Source organism: Engystomops pustulosus, chromosome 1 (assembly GCF_040894005.1).
Source record: "Engystomops pustulosus chromosome 1, aEngPut4.maternal, whole genome shotgun sequence".
In the NCBI taxonomy this organism is placed as follows: Eukaryota; Metazoa; Chordata; class Amphibia; order Anura; family Leptodactylidae; genus Engystomops; species Engystomops pustulosus.
In genome coordinates this window covers 18,882,881-18,902,274 of record NC_092411.1, presented here as the reverse complement: position 1 = coordinate 18,902,274, position 19,394 = coordinate 18,882,881, and the positions used below count along the sequence as shown (strand labels likewise).

Genomic DNA, 19,394 nt, shown 5'->3' with positions numbered 1-19,394 from the left:
TCCCAAAGGCCGCAGTCACACGATCCGCTAGGCGTCCGTTCATAACGCGACGCTAGTGCACAGGAGGAGGTCTTCGGCCCAAACGCACATGTGTTTCCAGAGAAATGCATGCGATCGGCTTAACAATCGCATGCGTTTCCCTGGATATGCGTTCCCTGGAAACGCATTAGGTGATTTGCCTAATTACATTACTGTTAACGTTTGGGTTTACAAAACGCATGTGTTAACGCATCGTTAACGTGTGTGTTAACAATGCGTTAATGCATGCGTTTTGTTAACACATGTGTTAACATAGCGTTAACAAATGTAAATAGTAATGTAATTAGGCAAATCACCTCTCCTCTGCTGTTGTAATGCATTTTAAAACACGCGTGAACGCGCCCAGAAAGTCCGACAGAAGTGCAGAGCAAAGCCCTTAGTAAATGTGCCCCATTATGTCCCTAGCCTGCATTTGTGGCGCAAGAATAAGGCTTCCTGTACATGGACCTTTGTTTGCATCCCGTGTGTCATCCGCAGGTAGCCTACTCAGACCTCCCTTTTAACATCCACAGCTCAAGTCAATTTCTGTGCAACAATTCTGCACCAGAAAAGTTTGGCAGCAAACTTTCCTCCCCCAATTCCTAGTACATTTACGCCCCTTCCGGAATTTTAGTTTGCTACTCTTCAACCCCTCGATCTTCCGATCCTGCAATTGTGAAATCCTAACCCGGGTTATGATATCAATATCTGTCCCTTATATAATGAGGTTCCATCACGCAGATGAGGAATGTCACCTATGATGCCTCCTCCGGCCCGTGTGGAGTTAAGACGTATTCATTTGGCTTTCACATGACTTTCTTTTCTCCTAAACTTGTGATCTGGCAGCTATGTGAGGAGTCACGCCTTCCCTGGGGCTGCAGCTGAGAGCTGCTCCACCACCACAAAGAAGGAGCCATCTGACCATCACTGACTCACAATGACTCTCTCCAAGGATGTGGACGTTCAGGCCCCTACGACTACTACTCCCATCACTAGCACCAGTATGAAGCCCCCTCCGGATGGCCTGGACTACAGCAGCAGCCTGGAGCAGATGGACGGGGTCTTCCACATGGTGGAGCCCCCAAGAAGGTCCACCGGCCGGCTCATCATGCACGGCATGGCCATGTTTGGGAGGGAGTTCTGTTACGCGGTGGAGGCCGCTTTTGTGACCCCCGTCCTGCTGAGTGTTGGACTCCCTAAGAGTTTGTACAGCCTGGTCTGGCTCATCAGCCCCATCTTGGGTTTCATTCTCCAGCCGGTGGTAGGGTCGGCCAGTGATCACTGTCGATCTCGCTGGGGGAGACGCAGACCCTATATTCTTGCGCTGGGAATTTTGATGGTTTTGGGAATGACGCTCTACCTCAATGGCGACACGGTGATAACCTGTAAGTAACATCAACCATTTATTACAATGGACGGGAACACGTAGAGTATTTTTACTGTATGGCATTTACATATGACAAGTAAGGAGCCCCTGACCTACCCTCTATTTTGGAATACTACCCCCTGTTGACTGCAAAATGCTAGAAACAGGCAGAATTCTATAAGGCATATCGGGGTATTTTTATTAGAATTGGTAAAAAAGCTTTATTTTCTATGTGGTTTTTTACATTTTAATCGTAACTTTATCAACCCCTTTTTTCAATGGGAGAATAAAGCACATGGTGAGGATCTTCATGGGGGAAATCTGCAAATGTCGGTGCAGATTTTCAGTGTGGTATACTTGCAGGTTTCAAATTCATGTGTGACTTAAAGTGATGCTTTCTTCAATAAAAACAGCGCCACACCTGACCATGGTTTGTACTGGTATTGCAAGTCAGATCCATTCATCCCTATGCAGCTAAGTTTCAATACCATCACAAACCATATCAGGAATTGTGCTATTTTTGGAAGAAAGCATGCATTTCATCCTCCCAAAAAACCCTTTGAGGTTTTTCTCTGTCAACAAGATAGGGGATAGCAATCTGATTGGTGGGGGTTCTAGAACTGGGGCCCCACGATCAGAAGAATGAGGGTTGTGTTCTCATTAATAGATGGAACGGTAGGTTGAGTATAAGATCTTCTGCTCCTTTGAATAGTATTGCGGTGCTCAGCAATTTCCAACTCTCCAATACAACTGAATGGAGAAGCAGAGTATTTGCATGTCTTGCTGCTCCATCAATTGGTTGAGTTTTCATTGCGCTTTAAAACGCATTTTAACAGATGAGAAGAGGTGATTTACCTGATTACATTTGTTAACGCAATGTTAACAGTAATGTAAACAGTAATGTAATTAGGCAAATCACCTATCCTCAGCAGTGAGTTTCAAAATGCAACCAAAGCGCAATGTGTGAAAGCCCCCTTAGTGTGAATAGGACCCATCTTCTTCAGATTTGGTGGGGATGTGACTGCTGAACAATCATAAGAATGAGGGTCCTGTTCACACAAATTGACGTGTGCTGGCGTCCTGCATCTCCATTCATTATTCATCAGATTGTTATTACCTACCCTGTGGTAGGGGATAATAGTAAAACCTAGTACCAACCCCTTAATGAAAATCCAGAGCATTTCCACTGCAGAGATTTTTAGCAAAAAACATCACTTAATCTCAATGACTAATTTGTAAAAAAAAAAATATCTGAAAATGTTCAGAAAATATATGCGCTCTCTGCTATGGCTTCGTTCACATGTTGCCAACATTGTGTTAACATTTCGGCTACTTAGCCGTGATGTAAGTACATTGTAATGCTTGAACGCAGCCACAGGCCATAATCAGATGACTGAGGTGTTATACATGTGTGCGGTTTTGATGAAGTTTTTGTGTGTAGAGATTATAATCGCCTGTAAAAGTCACAACACCATCAAAGCGCACATAAGCCATGGCTCCTTCACATGGGCAACACAACCAATCGCAGGACAGGTTTCATTTTCCCACAGCAAGTTAGGACATTGAAGCTGAGCTCTGATTGGTTGCTATGGAAAGCAAAGATGGTTGTGGAAATCCAGTTTTTTAACATGAATTAAAAAGTTAATATACATGTCAACTGGCTTAATTTTGTCGTTCTGGTTGGGTTAGGGTTATGCTGCCAAACAACCACAATGGGGGAAATGTATCAGAAGTGTCTGAGAGCAGAACTGTTCGGCTTTCATTTTCCCAACAATTTTACCTCAGACAATTCTGATAAATGTCTCCCATTGTTTTTATGAGGTGGTCAGGAAGCCCCGCCCTTTCAACGTATTCAATGTTTAAGTCCTCATTCACACTGACATAGAAGCTGGACTCCTAGTATTGTAGCCATGAATGATGCTACAACTCATGTGTCCAGGTCCAGGGCTCAACGTTCAGTCTGCAAATTATGACCTCCGCATTCTCCGTATTCAGTGCTCTGAATATACTTGTGTAAATGGGGCTTAAACCCTCATGACGTACATATACGCCATAAGACATTAAGGGTGTATGACAAGGGCTCATTGGCGGGTGGTTGTTGGCATAGATCGACACTGTTAACCATTTACCTGCCGCGGCAGGTAAGTGCCGGCGGCGTGTTGGCCCCCTCCATCTTTGGTTTGATCGTCACTCCCTGTGACGTCTTAGGGGAGCGATGGTTTGTTCCCATGGCAGTCTGGGGTCTGTATGAGACTCCAGGTCCAGTCATAGGGTAGGACCTATAAGGGTGATGGCACACATGGCGCTTTGAACGTGTTTTTGACCCCTTTTTAAGCAATGCGTTAAAAAATGCATGCGTTTTTTAAAAACGCATGCATTTTTTAACGGATTGCTTAAAAACGGGGCACATTACACTATTCTAGATCCATAGCAAATTTGCTATATGGTAGGCGTGATCAGGCCACAAAGGGTTAAAGGGTTACCTTTGGGGGTCTAAAAAGCAGTATGAAAAAAAGACGAAAATTGTTTTTTTAAAAAAATAAAACTCCTAAAAGTTGAAATCGCCCCGCCCCTTTCCCCAGAACTGATATAAAAATAAAATCATGAACATATTTGATGGGGTCTTCTAGGATGCTGCAATACGGAACAAAATATAAAACGGGTTATTCGGTTTATTATTTTTTAAAAACTTTACAAAAACTGTTTAAAAAATCGTACAGTCCCCCAAATGCTGCTTTCAACATGCTGTGCGTCATACTATAAGTGTATGATGGGTGTTTGTCATATAGCACAACAAACCTGTTCATTTAGCAAAACTTATGAACCAAAACATTTAATTTCTACCTCAATTTGCTACGGCTTTATAATATGGTAATTGGAAATAAATTTAGATTTTTTTTCCATATTTTTTTTTCTTTTAATTCAAATTTCTTTTTACCTCCAAATGGCCTCAGATCATCTGCAACCTGTAACCCCAGTCTTAATCAGCAACTAAGGCCATGACATGCCATAGAATGGAATAATTGGCCCTACTATGTTCAGTATAGCAGAGCTGAATGTGTGGTTTAGATCTATAAATTTTATATCTTTATTACACAATTAAACCCTTCCCAATCTTCAAGATCACTGCTTGTTGACCGTGATTGGGAACTCATCAGCAACATGTCCTGATGGCTTGTTTAAGAATATGAGTCTGTACCCCAAGATGAAACAGAGAGAAGGTCTAAGTTTTATCTGTTCTCTGACAGCAAACAGAAATATTGAAATAAAAAAACAACTTTAAAATCTTCATAACATAACACAAAAAAATGTCTCAAATAAACCTGCACTCCTAGCACTGTGGAGTACTACAAAACCTATTACCGGTATATATTTGAGCACAGCACAGTACTACTACTCCTATCCCGTATATAGGGGCACAGTACTACTACTCCTATCCTGTGTACATGTGCCTAGTACAGTACTACTACTCCTATCCTGTGTACATGTGCCTAGTACAGTACTACTACTCCTATCCTGTATATATGGACACAGCGCAGTACTACTACTCCTATCCTGTATATATAGGCACAGCGCAGTCCTACTACTCCTATCCTGTATATATGGGCACAGCGCAGTCCTACTACCCCTATCCTGTATATATGGGCACAGCGCAGTCCTACTACTCCTATCCTGTATATAGGGGCACAGTACTACTACTCCTATCCTGTGTACATGTGCCTAGTACAGTACTACTACTCCTATCCTGTGTACATGTGCCTAGTACAGTACTACTACTCCTATCCTGTATATATGGACACAGCGCAGTACTACTACTCCTATCCTGTATATACGGACACAGCGCAGTACTACTACTCCTATCCTGTATATACGGACACAGCGCAGTCCTACTACTCCTATCCTGTATATACGGGCACAGCGCAGTACTACTACTCCTATCCTGTATATACGGACACAGCGCAGTCCTACTACCCCTATCCTGTATATATGGGCACAGCGCAGTCCTACTACTCCTATCCTGTATATATGGGCACAGCGCAGTCCTACTACTCCTATCCTGTATATATGGGCACAGCGCAGTCCTACTACTCCTATCCTGTATATATGGGCACAGCACAGTACTACTACTCCTATCCTGTATATATGGACACAGCGCAGTCCTACTACCCCTATCCTGTATATATGGGCACAGCGCAGTCCTACTACTCCTATCCTGTATATATGGGCACAGCGCAGTCCTACTACTCCTATCCTGTATATATGGGCACAGTGCAGTCCTACTACTCCTATCCTGTATATATGGGCACAGCGCAGTCCTACTACCCCTATCCTGTATATATGGGCACAGCACAGTACTACTACTCCTATCCTGTATATATGGACACAGCGCAGTACTACTACTCCTATCCTGTATATATAGGCACAGCGCAGTCCTACTACCCCTATCCTGTATATATGGGCACAGCGCAGTCCTACTACCCCTATCCTGTATATATGGGCACAGCGCAGTCCTACTACTCCTATCCTGTATATATGGGCACAGCGCAGTCCTACTACTCCTATCCTGTATATATGGGCACAGTGCAGTCCTACTACTCCTATCCTGTATATATGGGCACAGCGCAGTCCTACTACTCCTATCCTGTATATATGGGCACAGCACAGTACTACAGCACTGGGGTCCTGGGTTCTTGTCTCAGGTCAACATCTGCAAAGAGTTTGTATGTTCTCTCAGTGTTTGCGTGGGTTTCCTCCGGTTTCCTCCCACACTCCAAAACATACTGGTAGGTTGATTAGATTGTGAGCCCCATTGGGGTCAGGGACCAATTTGTCAAGCTTTGTGCAGCGCTGCGTAATCTGTGTGCACTATATAAAATAAAGAATTCTTATTATATTCTTCTGTTGCAGACATATTCAGTAATAGCAGCAGCAGCTCGGAGAAGAGGACATGGGCCATCGTCATCACAATGCTGGGAGTTGTGGCGTTTGACTTTGCTGCAGATTTCATTGATGGACCGATCAAAGCCTATCTATTTGATGTGTGTTCACACCAGGACAAGGAGCGGGGTCTTCACTACCACGCGCTTCTCACTGGTAAGAGCTTTCTCTGCCCACATTCCCAGTCATTTGATCTGGAATGGAATAAGCTCGGATCATGTGAGGGGTCACCTGGGTTATGTTGTGTGCAGTGTCTGCTGGACCCCTGCAGGATAGCTGCATACCAATGCTGGGGACTGTGCAAATCAGAAAGGAGGGATTGACTGAGGCCACACTTAAAGGGGATGTATCGACATATGTTAAACATATATTCTTTAGGAAGCATCTATACCTATCAGATACACAATACCCACAAAAAGTTAGGGATCTCTGGCTTATGGGTTCAATTTTAGGATGAACCTAAAATTCCTTCTAACCTTCACGGGTGAACTGAATGTGACCTTCTGTAAACTTATGAATGCAAACGTCCAATCGTTCAATATCCTCCTCATCGTGCTCTTTGCATTTTGACATCAGGAGACTAAGACTACACCTACCAAGAGATCATCAGCGCTGCACCATTGTGAGGCTTCAATCTTCAAGCAGGATGTTCTCAGGCCATTGAGCTTAAAGAGTCATAGTGGTCATCTGCTGATAGTACTAGAGATACAGGGAGACTGGAAGAGTCACAGAAAGACATAGAAGTGGACTTCCTGTGGCCACATCCCACAGTGATGACCGCTTAATGGTGGAACCGGATGATGAAGGCCGCACAACTCCAGAGACGTTGTTTGTGTCTCTTACCACTAATCAGTTTCATCAAACCATTCACCGCCATTATCGTTAGCGTGGTCTGCATACTAGACAACCTGCCATTGTCCACCAGGCACAGGCGTCTCTTGTGTCTCGGCCAGGCAGCCTGTGAAATAATGGACACCACCAATGCTGGAGACATCAAGGAGAGCACTATCCAGCAGTCGCTGTTGACACAAGACAAGCATTAGGTGGTGGTAACAGCTTGGGCAGGTGTCTAGTCAATAAAGAACTGCCCTAAAAGGTCCAGTGACAAGCCCCTCCTACTTGTATAATATCATTAATCTAGTCATTATGTCTCTGCATTAACAAAACAGGCCTAATGTAATCTTCATGGAGGTTGCTTCATTAGTGATCACCTGCTGGAGAATGGTGGACCTCACATGGAGGGGCCTGCACTTTCTCCAGACCTGAATCCCATTGAAATCCTATGGGATAAGCGGATTGGCCGAGTAGAGATTTGTAACTCTGTACCACAGAATCTCAAAGACATGAGGACCACCCTTCAAGAAAAGTGGGTGCCGCTTCTTTGTAAACAGCAGGGGACATAGTTGACAACTGTAATTGATGCACATTTGATATGTGATATGTCTGTAGGGGTGCACACTGCACTGGTGTTGGCTTCTGTTTCAAAAAATGGTTTGATTGCCCGACCTTTATAATACAATGTCACTTAATCACAATACCCAGAAGCCAAATATCTCTAACTTTTGTGGGTAGTGCATAATTATGGACAATCCCTTTAAATAAACAAGTTTATGGGTAAAATATAACCTATACTGCGCAACAGGCCCAAATTTGTAGGGATTTTCTTAAATTCCCAGCTAATTAGCATTCTCCCAGCCATGCCCAAAAGTGATGACATTTTGGGAGGTAAATTGTAGTTAGCTCTGCAGTCTCATAGTATGTGTAGCAGGACTGGCGGACCTTGTAGGAACCTGTTCTCATATAATACAAGGTCTTCTCTCATGGATAATTTTATAGATGTGATTCGTGTAGTGGATGTGGCATTAGCATAATGGAGGGTACCAGTAATGTGTGGCCGCACCTGATAGTCTACAGAGACTAAAAACCTACGTCTGACTAATGAGACTTATTACATATAACGAGTGATGGGGTGTACTGGAAGGAGGAGGGCACCGGTATAAAGGAATCAATGAGACAAGCGCTCATTCACAGATTGAGGATACTAGAACTGAAAACATGGGAATATAGAATACTTCCTTATAGTATAACTAACCATTTATCAAACTCTTTATAAATCACTAGTTCTGTGTGTGTACAGGAGGAGTACCACTATATCTGTGCATTCATCCCCCATTGGGCCTAGCCTTTTCTTGGGGCCTGGAGGCAGCTGGGCCCAGAATACCGGAGTGGCTGGCGGTTGCGGCCTAGGGCACGCTGGGGTCACAGTGCTTGGTATGGGGACCGGTGGGCTGTCCCACAGCCTGGCAGGTCTCCAGCAGGTGGTGTGTGCAAGGAACATGGAGGGAGAGGCTGATGCACTGGTTCTCCCTGGGGCAACCCCTGAGGGTCTGTAAGATAAGTCCCTGGGTAATGGATGGGGATGCCCTTGGTGGTAACCGTCGCATCCAGGGATCAGACAGAGGCAACGTTGTGCAAATCAACTTACAGTTCTTGATTCAACAGCAGAGAATGGCCACACATAACAACAGTAGATTCTGCAACCTGGTGAGCTGGTGGGAGGTAGCTGTCCTGCAGGAAGGTTAATCTCAGAAGATGCAGGCTGGGTTGATATACAGGGAACTGTGTCCAATAGTGGAAACTGCAGTTCTGGGCTTGAGTCTCCTGACTTGCCCTGCGGTATCAGGCAGGGGCCTGAGGTACCTCTTCTTCCTGGTAGTGGGTCTGGACAGCAGCTCTGCAGGGACATGATGCTCTTTCTACAGACTGGATTCCCAGACCATGTGCATCCACCCAGCAGAGGCTTTTATGCTCCCCTGGTCAGGTGGTAGCACTCCTCCAACCAGCTTCCAGCTTGCTTTACAGGTACCCAATTGGACAATACAAATAACAAAATTAACTGTTGCCTTTCCTACAGCTGCAATTACACAATGTCTAGATTCCAGAACCTTCCAAGAGAGGTGATCAATCTCCCTAACAGATCCTAACCTAGAGAGGGCACAATTTGCAACTTCCCACCTACCTATGCATTGGCAGGGGTGTTGCATCTGGCTCAAGTGGTGGTGTTTAACAGTATGTAGTAATCTCTTTAGCTCCCTCTAGCGGTGGCTGTGTATATAGTATGTGGAAATCTCCTGAGAACCCAGTAGTAGTAGTTGTATATACAGTACATAGTATCTCTTTATCTCCACCTAGTGGTGGCGGTATATACAGTATGTAGTAATCTCCTGAGCTCCCCCTAGTGGTGGCTGTATATACAGTGTGTAGTAATCTCCTGAGCTCCTCCCTAGTGGTAGCTGTATATACAGTATATATTAATCTCTTCAGAGCTCCTCCTAGTGGTGGCTGTACATATAGTATGTAATATTCAATTATATTTGGTCATCTCCTGAGCTCCTCCTAGTGGTGGCTGTATATACAGTATGTAGTAATCTCCTGAGCTCCCCCTAGTGGTGGCTGTATATACAGTATGTAGTAATCTCCTGAGCTCCCCTTAGTGGTGGCTGTATATACAGTATGTAGTAATCTCCTGAGCTCCCCCTAGTGGTGGTGTATATACAGTATGTAGTAATCACCTGAGCTCCTCCTAGGGGTGGCTGTATATACAGTATGTAGTAATCTCCTGAGCTCCTCCTAGGGGTGGCTGTATATACAGTATGTAGTAATCTCCTGAGCTCCTCCTAGTGGTGGTGTATATACAGTATGTATTAATCTCCTGAGCTCCTCCTAGTGGTGGCTGTATATACAGTATGTAGTAATCTCCTGAGCTCCTCCTAGTGGTGGCTGTATATACAGTATATAGTAATCTCCTGAGCTCCCCCTAGTGGTGGCTGTATATACAGTATGTAGTAATCTCCTGAGCTCCCCCTAGTGGTGGCTGTATATACAGTATATAGTAATCTCCTGAGCTCCTCCTAGTGGTGGCTGTATATACAGTATGTAGTAACCTTCTGAGCTCCTCCTAGTGGTGGCTGTATATACAGTAAGTAGTAATCTCCTGAGCTCCTCCTAGTGGTGAGGTATATACAGCATGTAGTAATCTCCTGAGCGCCCCCTAGTGATGACTGTATATACAGTATGTAGTAATCTCCTGAGCTCCCCCTAGTGGTGGCTGTATATACAGTATGTAGTAATCTCCTGAGCTCCTCCTAGTGGTGGTGTATATACAATATGTAGTAATCTCCTGAGCTCCTCCTAGTGGTGATGTATATACAGTATGAAGTAATCTCCTGAGCTCCCCCTAGTGGTGGTGTATATACAGTATGTAGTAATCTCCTGAGCTCCTCCTAGTGGTGGTGTATATACAGTATGTAGTAATCTCCTGAGCTCCCCCTAGTGGTGGTGTATATACAGTATGTAGTAATCTCCTGAGCTCCCCCTAGTGGTGGTGTATATACAGTATGTAGTAATCTTCGGCTATCCTCTTAGTGGTGGTGCATAAACAGTATGTAGTAATCAGATGTGTGAAAACAATTACAGCTACACCAACTTAAGCTGGAGAGTGTGTGGATATAAATATATTTGTGTTTCTCAAGCTCTCTGTAAAGCCCCTTTTCTGTAAGATGGCACTGGTGGGCCATGGGTAGGTGAGTGCAGTGAGGGAGATGATACCTATACTAACAAGAACCTGCAGAACAAGTCCAATAAAACAAATGCTAATCTTTTTACTGTGTTAAGTAAAAAGCAGATAACTCGCTGGGGATCTGATGTCCACTGTCCAAGTTCTAATATGACCTGAGTAGAGCGGAGGAGCCCTAGATGGTAGCTGGACTACAATGCACTCCGTGTAAGGACCTGCCAGAGGTCCAGTTACTTAGGCTATAGAAAGGTGCACATGTTCTACGCGTTGCAAAAGTCTCGACTTTCTTAGTCACGGACCATATCGTAGCTAGTTTGGATGCACTTTATTCTGGTTGTACATCACACCAGCCACAACCCGATTATACTCGGTTATCTATGAGGAGCACAATTAGCTGGATTTTCTCTTTGTATCTAATAATCTCTTGAGCATCCTTTGTGGTGGCTGTATATACAGCATAAAATAATCTTCTGATCTCCCCTTAGTGGTGGCTGTATTATATAATTTCATGAGCTCCCCTTAGTGGTGACTGTAGTTAGTCAAAATGTCAACTATACAGGTATTTAAGAAGTGTCTGCGCACTGGTCTTCATGCGTGCGACACACATTTCTGTTCCGGTGCTGTCGGACAGAGCACCAGATTTAACATGCAAAGTCCAACAGAAGTGTATCACACGTGCAACACCCCTGCCGATGTATAGGCAGAGTAGTAGTTGCGAATAAGCCCCTTTGTCTGTGTGTCCCCAGCAGGTGAGCCTGTAACACTCACTTCAGGGTCATATAGTTAAAGGTAATTATGCAGCGGTAGGTACTGCCAATGATACATCCAATGATTTTCCACCTTTGTAACTGGAGTGTGATTGGAGAGTGAGACCACCTGACCAGAGTGTAACAAAACCCCTGGACAAGAAATGACAAGCTCTCTTGGAACCTAGCTCCTTACATAAGAGCATCACCTTAGAGCAGGGGTCCCCAACCTTTTTTGCACCAGGGACCGGCTTTAAGCTAGACCAGTTTTCCATGGTCCGGTGGGGGCAGGGCTTTGGTCATATGGGGTGGGGTTATGGAGGGGTGGAGCTTAGTGCATACTTATCATATAATTATGACATTTATAATGAGAATGTGATTTAACTTACCATAGGTTCAGAATGAGTGGGAGCTCCAGGCTTGTTTCCCTGAATCAGTGGGAGCACTGGGCTTGTTTTCCTGCAACAAGACGGTCCCATCTAGGGGTGATGGGAGACAAGGAAACCCGAAGTGTGTTCCTTATGTCCAGTCTACTCCATAATCTCGTTTTTGCTGTTGTCATGGCAGAAAACCCAGTTTCAGTGTACAGCGCTGCTACTAGCACTGCTATATGCACCAGACAGCACTGTATGGGGAGGATACTGGCGGGACCTCTGTGTACAGTGCTGCTAAGTGGCAGCATTGTACATTAAGCGTCAGTGTATACAGCGCTACACACTGAACACCGGTACCGTGAGCCGCGTCACTGAAGCCAGTCTGCTGCCCCAGCACGCCCCACATAACATGTTCTGCCGGGGCGTGTCAGTAAGGAGAACCTGCCGCCCCACCATGCTGTGCAGGAGGACCGCGTCACTAAGACCCGCCCTGTGACGTACAACAGGTACCATGCTGTGCTGTGGAGGGCTGCGTCACTAAGACCCGCCCAACGCCCCATCCCGTCCTGCATTATGTTCTCTGCCGGGAGCTGTGAGCTGTCACGGCTATGGCAGAAAACATTATAAATCCACACAGAGCGAGCTCTGACCAGGCGCAGGGCCGCGGAGCTAGCTGTCAGCGGCGCCGCGGACCGGCTGATAAACTCCAACAGCCCGGTCCTGGTCCGCAGACCGGCGGTTAGGGACCTCTGCCTTTAGAGCACAAGCTCTTTAAGTCTAGCTCTCTCCCAGAGCAGATATCTTCTACAACACTGATGACCAGAGATAGTGTGACGCACACCTTCAGTGCTACACACAGAACACCCAGGACAAAGCTGCAGCTTCCATACCTGGACATAGCTACCTCCCAGCCTGCACCTACTGCCAGGCTGGTGAATCTACTCCTGAGGATCACTCTCCATGACCACTCCAGTAATCTGGATTGTTCCAATAATCCAGGGACTCATACTACAGACACTCAGGGGTTGCCCCAGGGAGATTCAGTACATCAGCCTCTCCCTCCATATTTCTTGCACACACCACCTGCTGGAGAGCTGCCAGGCTGTAGGACAGTCCTCCGGTCCCCATACCAAGCACCGTGACATCAGCATGCCTAGGCCGCAACCGCCAGCCACTCCGGTATTCTGGGCCCCGGCTGCCTCCAGGTCCCAAGAAAAGGCTAGGCCCCAGTGGGGGATGTTGCACACATCCCATGTTAAAGGTGCACCAATATATAACTGGTGCACTCTGTCGGGGGAGTGCAGGGGGTGGCAGATTCATGAAGAATGTGCGCCAGAAATCCTGAATCTGGCGCCCCCTGCAAACTACACAGGTAACTGCACTGTTCTTAGTAAATGTGCCCCAATGTGTCAACTCGTAACTTTTTTTCTCTGATATGCAATAATTTGAAAGTGTAACTTGTATAAAGAGATTACATATATTTATAATGTAATAATACTATATAATATACACATTAAACAGCTTACATTTGTAATATAAACAATAATTCTTTTAAGTCTTGCTTTACCTGCCAAAAGAGGAGCTTGAAGAAATAACTGTGCGAGCTGTTACACAAAGCTTTCCCTAGGGGGTGCTGTTTTTTCTATTAAATTGTACTGTATATTTTAAAAACCGTAACCATTGTGCCCATAGATTAGGTGTCTGCAGCCCGTCCCGTCTTGCTGTGCTCTTATTACATGTTATGCACTTGTTCTGCTATTTTCTGTTCCAGTGTTCTCCTCCCCCGGTTTTCTTGCTCCGCACAATGTATAATTTCGGAGGAGCCGACTCACGCTGCGTCATCAGACTTTCAGCTGTCTAGAAAAGTAACAATAAATATCATGATTAAATTCTGCACAAATTCCTTTGGAAACATTCGGTTTCCTTCAAACTTTTAAAATAAGGGATTTGCAAGAAACTTATAATTTCTAAGTCCCTTCAAAAGAAACTCTAAAAAAAATGACCTTTCAATTTTTACTTATATGCAAAGTATTGTGATTTAGTTTTGGGTCTGTAGTTTCTATGCAAACCAAATGGGGGTCATTTATTTTGAAGCGGGGTCCATTTTTAGATAGATAGATAGATCAATAGATTGTATTGCAAAGGCTTATAGGAAAACTACCATCCTAAATCCATCCTGATAAACCAGGGACATTACTCATAGATCCAGGCACCGGGACTGTGGTATCTTCTTATATTGGTTATCCATGTTCTCCTTTCTTCTAAAATCAACTTTTAAAATGATGCTAATGAGCCCAGTGTATTATCCTTGAAGTGATACTATTATCATAGTATCTGTGAAGCCAGAGCACAGAGGGCTACTGTAACACGCCAGAGCTCTTCTGGCTAATTAGGATCATTTTAAAAGTTCATTTTAGAAGGCAGGAGGCCACGGGTAACATATATAAGAATATACCACAATCCTGGTGCCTGGATCTATGAGTAATGTCCCTGGTTTGTCATGATGGATTCTGATAGTAGATTTCCTTTAATAAAATGGTGCTTGATCGAAAAAGTGTCTAAAATGACTCCAAGTTCATAAAGGCAAAATAGAACATGGTAGACTTTTTTTTTTTTGTTGGTCTAATTATGTCCCAAACATCGTGCCCAAAAAAGTTTTGGAAAGCTAGAGGTGCAGGGAAGGTGTTCGGATTCTAAATTGAGCGACAAAGAAAAAAAAAAGCTGTGAGTGTCCGATAAAGCGCCAACACATCATAAATGACAACCAGAAAAAAAATGGCGGAAAGGAAATCCTAAATGCTCCCAAATGTGTTTCCAATGGTAACAGACTACTCAGACGTTTTTTGCAGTCTGGAGTCGAGAGTCAAACGTTTAGCATCTCCACGGTTTACCTTTTCCCAGCAGCTAATATTAAGAGGATGGAACAGGAATTGGGTAGCTTCGTTCTCTGTGTAGTGGTCAGATTAGATTTCTGCAAATAAGACTCTAGTCTTCTGAATTGTAGATGAGCTGCAGTGCCTCAATTCCACCACTACATGAAGGATGGTGCTGTCTACTTCCTGATCCATTCTCTTTATCAGCTGATCTCTGCTGTTACTAGGTGTTGGACCCCCCGCAAATCTTATATTGAGGATCTATCCTTTTATTTTTTAATATTATTTATCCAACTTTTATCTGAAAATTTTTTGGAATCATCCTCATTAACTAGGACGCTCGCCCCCTACCCATTCTTTATATTAAATTTAACATCAAAACCCAGCATGACAAACCAGGGACAATTACAGGTTGTGTGTGGTATTGAACCACACCCCATTAATTTCAATGAAGCTGAGCTACAATAGGTTTACAATAGGTTTGGTGATGTTTTTGCATCCTATCTAAGGATGAGACTAGAGTGGCTTGGCTGTGGCCTCAAGCTAATGTCACGGTAACCTCATCTACCCCTGTCATGGGCCAGTAGGGTGAAGCAAAGAAAAAGTGAGAGTTTGTAAAATATCTCCTATTTCAGTTTATTTGCAGCAACAGTGTAACAGGCTGACACCATAATCCTTGAGAGCAATGGGTCAGCTGGCTTGCTGTGGTAGCAGTAAATCTTCAGCCCAGGACCACAGGTTTCCTTTTGGTTGGAAACAATGTTCTTACGTAGAGGAGCTGGATGGGCTCTGCTGCATGGACAGCTGAATTTAGTGCAATCTTTGTGTGTCAGGAATGATCCTCTGAACAGTGAGCAAAGACTTAGGTTAGTTTTATTGCTCTATCTCTTAACAGGTGGTGAAGGAAGTAGATAGGGCATAAAGGATATGTATCATAAGATTAAGGCTATATTCACACAGCCGTTGCCTGCCTGTACCGTACCGTAGCGGGCAACAACAGTGCACGGGGAGAGGAGGAGGAGGTGAGCGCAGCTCACCCTCGCCCCTCTCCATAGAGATGCATGGCGCACGGCGCCGTATTACGGGAAAAGATCTTTTTCCCGGGTAAGGAGTGGTACGGTGCCGCACGTGTGCTGCACTGTACCGCTCCCGTAGGGCGCTGTGCGCCCATTACTGTCTATGGGGGACGTATATTGGCCGTATATACGTCGGCCGTATATACGTCCTCCATACAGTAGTGAGAATGTAGCCTAACTGTTGGTAGACTGCCCAAACTTACTTGCTCGTTATGTTACAAAGTAACAGTTTTCTTATATAATTGAATGGCCCCATTCTTCTAAAAGAAAACTTTATGAAAATATGGAAATGAGTTGGAGACACTCCCTCTTCATTTTGGACTGGTCCCGCCTCCCGTTCTGGAAAAAGCAGGGGACATTATGATTGGCGGGAAGAACCAGGCTTAAATGAAGCAAGTTGTGGAATTTGTATCCTATCAGACAGTGGAGCCTCCATATTCTTATAAAGTGAAGAACAAGGCCATTCCATTACATAAGAAAGGCGGAGCTATTGAATTTGCAAAATAACGACCATGCAAATCTCAGGTTGTAACAATTGTTGCAGACATATTGGAAATACAGAACAAGTTAACCCTTACAGGGTGCATAGTACATATATAGAGGAGCAGTTACTGGTTTCCGCTACTTGGGAGTAGTGTCGCATCACAAGTGGGGCACAGCAGTCAATGACATAGAATGGGATAGAAAGAAACTGGCAATGCCGATTGGCTGAGTGGATGGAGCTTTACTTGACTTGTGAGTGAGTGTGGGCTAGTAGCATTAATACCAGAGTTGTTGGGACCAGTGGGATGGCCAGTCCCATCTGAGTCCTCTTAGCAGGTACTCCAATTAGATTTAGTAATGGCCCAACTCCAGGACATTACACTTGACCTTCTGAATCTATACCATACAGGTGTTACATGGAGAACCGTCTATTAGAATGATGTAATACCACATCTCTCCTGTAGTGGCCACTGTAGGGATAATGATCAGTGATCATCGTTAATCAGTGATCGATTTGTTTGCAACCAATGTACTTGTATTCTCTGAAGTAACCCACGCAATATTTTGGCGTTATATAGCTAATCCAATTCTCTGTCTTGCAGGATTAGGAGGCGCTTTGGGTTACCTCACTGGAGCGATAGATTGGGGCTCGACTTTTCTCGGAAGATTGATGGGATCAGAATTTCAAGTCATGTATTTCTTCTCAGCTTCAGTCTTTCTTCTGTTCCTTGTGGTCCATATGTGCAGCATTCCGGAGACTCCGCTGAGAGACGAAACGTCTGAAACCAAACACCTCCTAAAACACGAAGGGTTAAGTGCATATGGATCTATAGACACAGCACAAAATAATAACCTCAGCAAGAAGGAACCCAGAATTCGAACTCTATCGTATGTAGAAGGCGAAGAAGAAGACAATGATGATGATGATGATGAGCCCAAGGTAGGGAAGATACATTGTAACTAGAGATGAGCGAACATACTCGTCTGAGCTTGATGCTCGATCGAGCATTAGCGTACTCGTAACTGCTCGTTGCTCGGACGAATACTTCGCCCACTCGAGAAAATGGCAGCTCCCGCCGTTTTGCTTTTTGGCGGCCAGAAACAGAGCCAATCACAAGCCAGGAGACTCTGCACTCCACCCAGCATGACGTGGTACCCTTACACGTCGATAGCAGTGGTTGGCTGGCCAGATCAGGTGACCCTGGGATAGACTAGCCGCTGCCCGCGCTGCTCGGATCATTCTGTGTCTGGATGCTGCTAGGGAGAGAGCTGCTGCTGGTCAGGGAAAGCGTTAGGCTGTTCTATTAGAATAGTGTTAGGCAGGAGTGATTCTACAAGAACCCAACAGCCCTTCTTAGGGCTACAATAACGTTTTATTTTATTTTTTATTTGCTTGTGGATGGGCTTGCTGGCACTAGTAGTGCAGCTAGTACCATATTGTGAGGAATTTGCAGGGGGACTTGCTACCGTTGTGTTTAGCTCTTAGTGACACACATATCCACCTCAAACACCAAAGTGGGAAAATTTATTAGGGGTTGGATTTCAATTAGGCACAGTCTGCCATTTCCTTTTTTATTTTACGTTTATTTTTTTAATAACTCAGCGTCATCTCATCTGGCATAGTAGTGTGCTTTCATACTTGGCTAGAAAATAGCCATAGGAGAATCCAAACGGCTTACTTACGCCTACAGTAGCGTTATATATATTTGATTTCTGGTTGATCTGCTGGTGGCTGTAGTTGCTGCAGTGCATCTACTAGCAAATTGTGAGCAATTTGGAGTGAGACTTGCGACCACTGTGTTTTGCGCTTAGTGACGCACATATCCATCGCAAAGACCGAAGTGGGAAAATTTATTAGGGGTTGTATTTCAATTAGGCACAGTCTGCCATTTCCTTTTTTATTTTACGTTTATTTTTTTCATAACTCAGCGTCATCTCATCTGGCATAGCAGTGTGCTTTCATACTTGGCTAGAAAATAGCCATAGCAATAGGATAGCATCGTTTGGTTTTAAAAACTAAAAAACACAAAAAAAAAAACAAAAAAAACAAAAAAAAGTTAAAAAAAAAATTCAAGTTATAACTCTCATTTTCAAAATGTTTAACCCGAGGGTTAGGGGTAGAGGACGAGGGCGGGGACGTGGGCGTCCAACTACTGCAGGGGTCAGAGGCCGTGGTCCTGGGCGGGGTGAGACACCACCTGCTGATGAGGGAGCAGGGGAACGCCGCAGAGCTACACTCCCTAGGTTCATGTCTGAAGTTACTGGGACTCGTGGTAGAGCACTGTTGAGGCCAGAACAGTGCGAACAGGTGATGTCGTGGATTGCCGACAATGCTTCGAGCAATTTGTCCACCAGTCAGTCTTCCACGCAGTCCACCCATGTCACCGAAATCGGCACTCCTCCAGCTCCTGCACCTCAGCCTCCTCCCCCCCAGTCTGCCCCCTCCCAGGAAAATTTGGCATTTGAACCGGCATACTCTGAGGAACTGTTTTCTGGACCCTTCCCACAGTCACAAACCACTTGTCCGGTTGCTGCTGAGCAATTTTCCGATGCCCAGGTTTTCCACCAGTCGCAGTCTGTGGGTGATGATGACCTTCTTGACGTAGTGGAAGAAGTGTGTAAAGAGGTGTCCGACGATGAAGAGACACGGTTGTCAGACAGTGGGGAAGTTGTTGTCAGGGCAGGAAGTCCGAGGGGGGAGCAGACTGAGGGATCGGAGGATGATGAGGTGACAGACCCAAGCTGGGTTGATAGGCCGGGTGAACACAGTGCTTCTGAGACGGAGGAGAGTCCTCGACCAGAACAGGTTGGAAGAGGCAGTGGTGGGGCCAGACGGAGAGGCAGGGCCAGAGCAGGTGCATCAGCGCCAAAGGTGTCACGTAGTGAAGCTCCCGTGGCGAGGGCTAGATTTTCAGAAGTCTGGAGGTTCTTTAAGGAAACACCG

General features: G+C 44.9%; 1 protein-coding gene across 1 annotated transcript in view; it reads left to right on the top strand.

Moving 5' to 3' along the window:
- Positions 1-424: 424 nt before the first annotated feature.
- The window catches only part of SLC45A2 (solute carrier family 45 member 2), a 73,093-nt gene continuing 54,123 nt past the window's right edge, over positions 425-19,394 (top strand). The window contains exons 1-3 of the mRNA XM_072134484.1: positions 425-1,403; positions 6,293-6,478; positions 17,053-17,390. Of these exons, the coding sequence (XP_071990585.1) occupies positions 956-1,403; positions 6,293-6,478; positions 17,053-17,390 (972 nt within the window). The 5' untranslated portion in view covers positions 425-955. The remainder of the gene's footprint in view (positions 1,404-6,292; positions 6,479-17,052; positions 17,391-19,394) is intronic.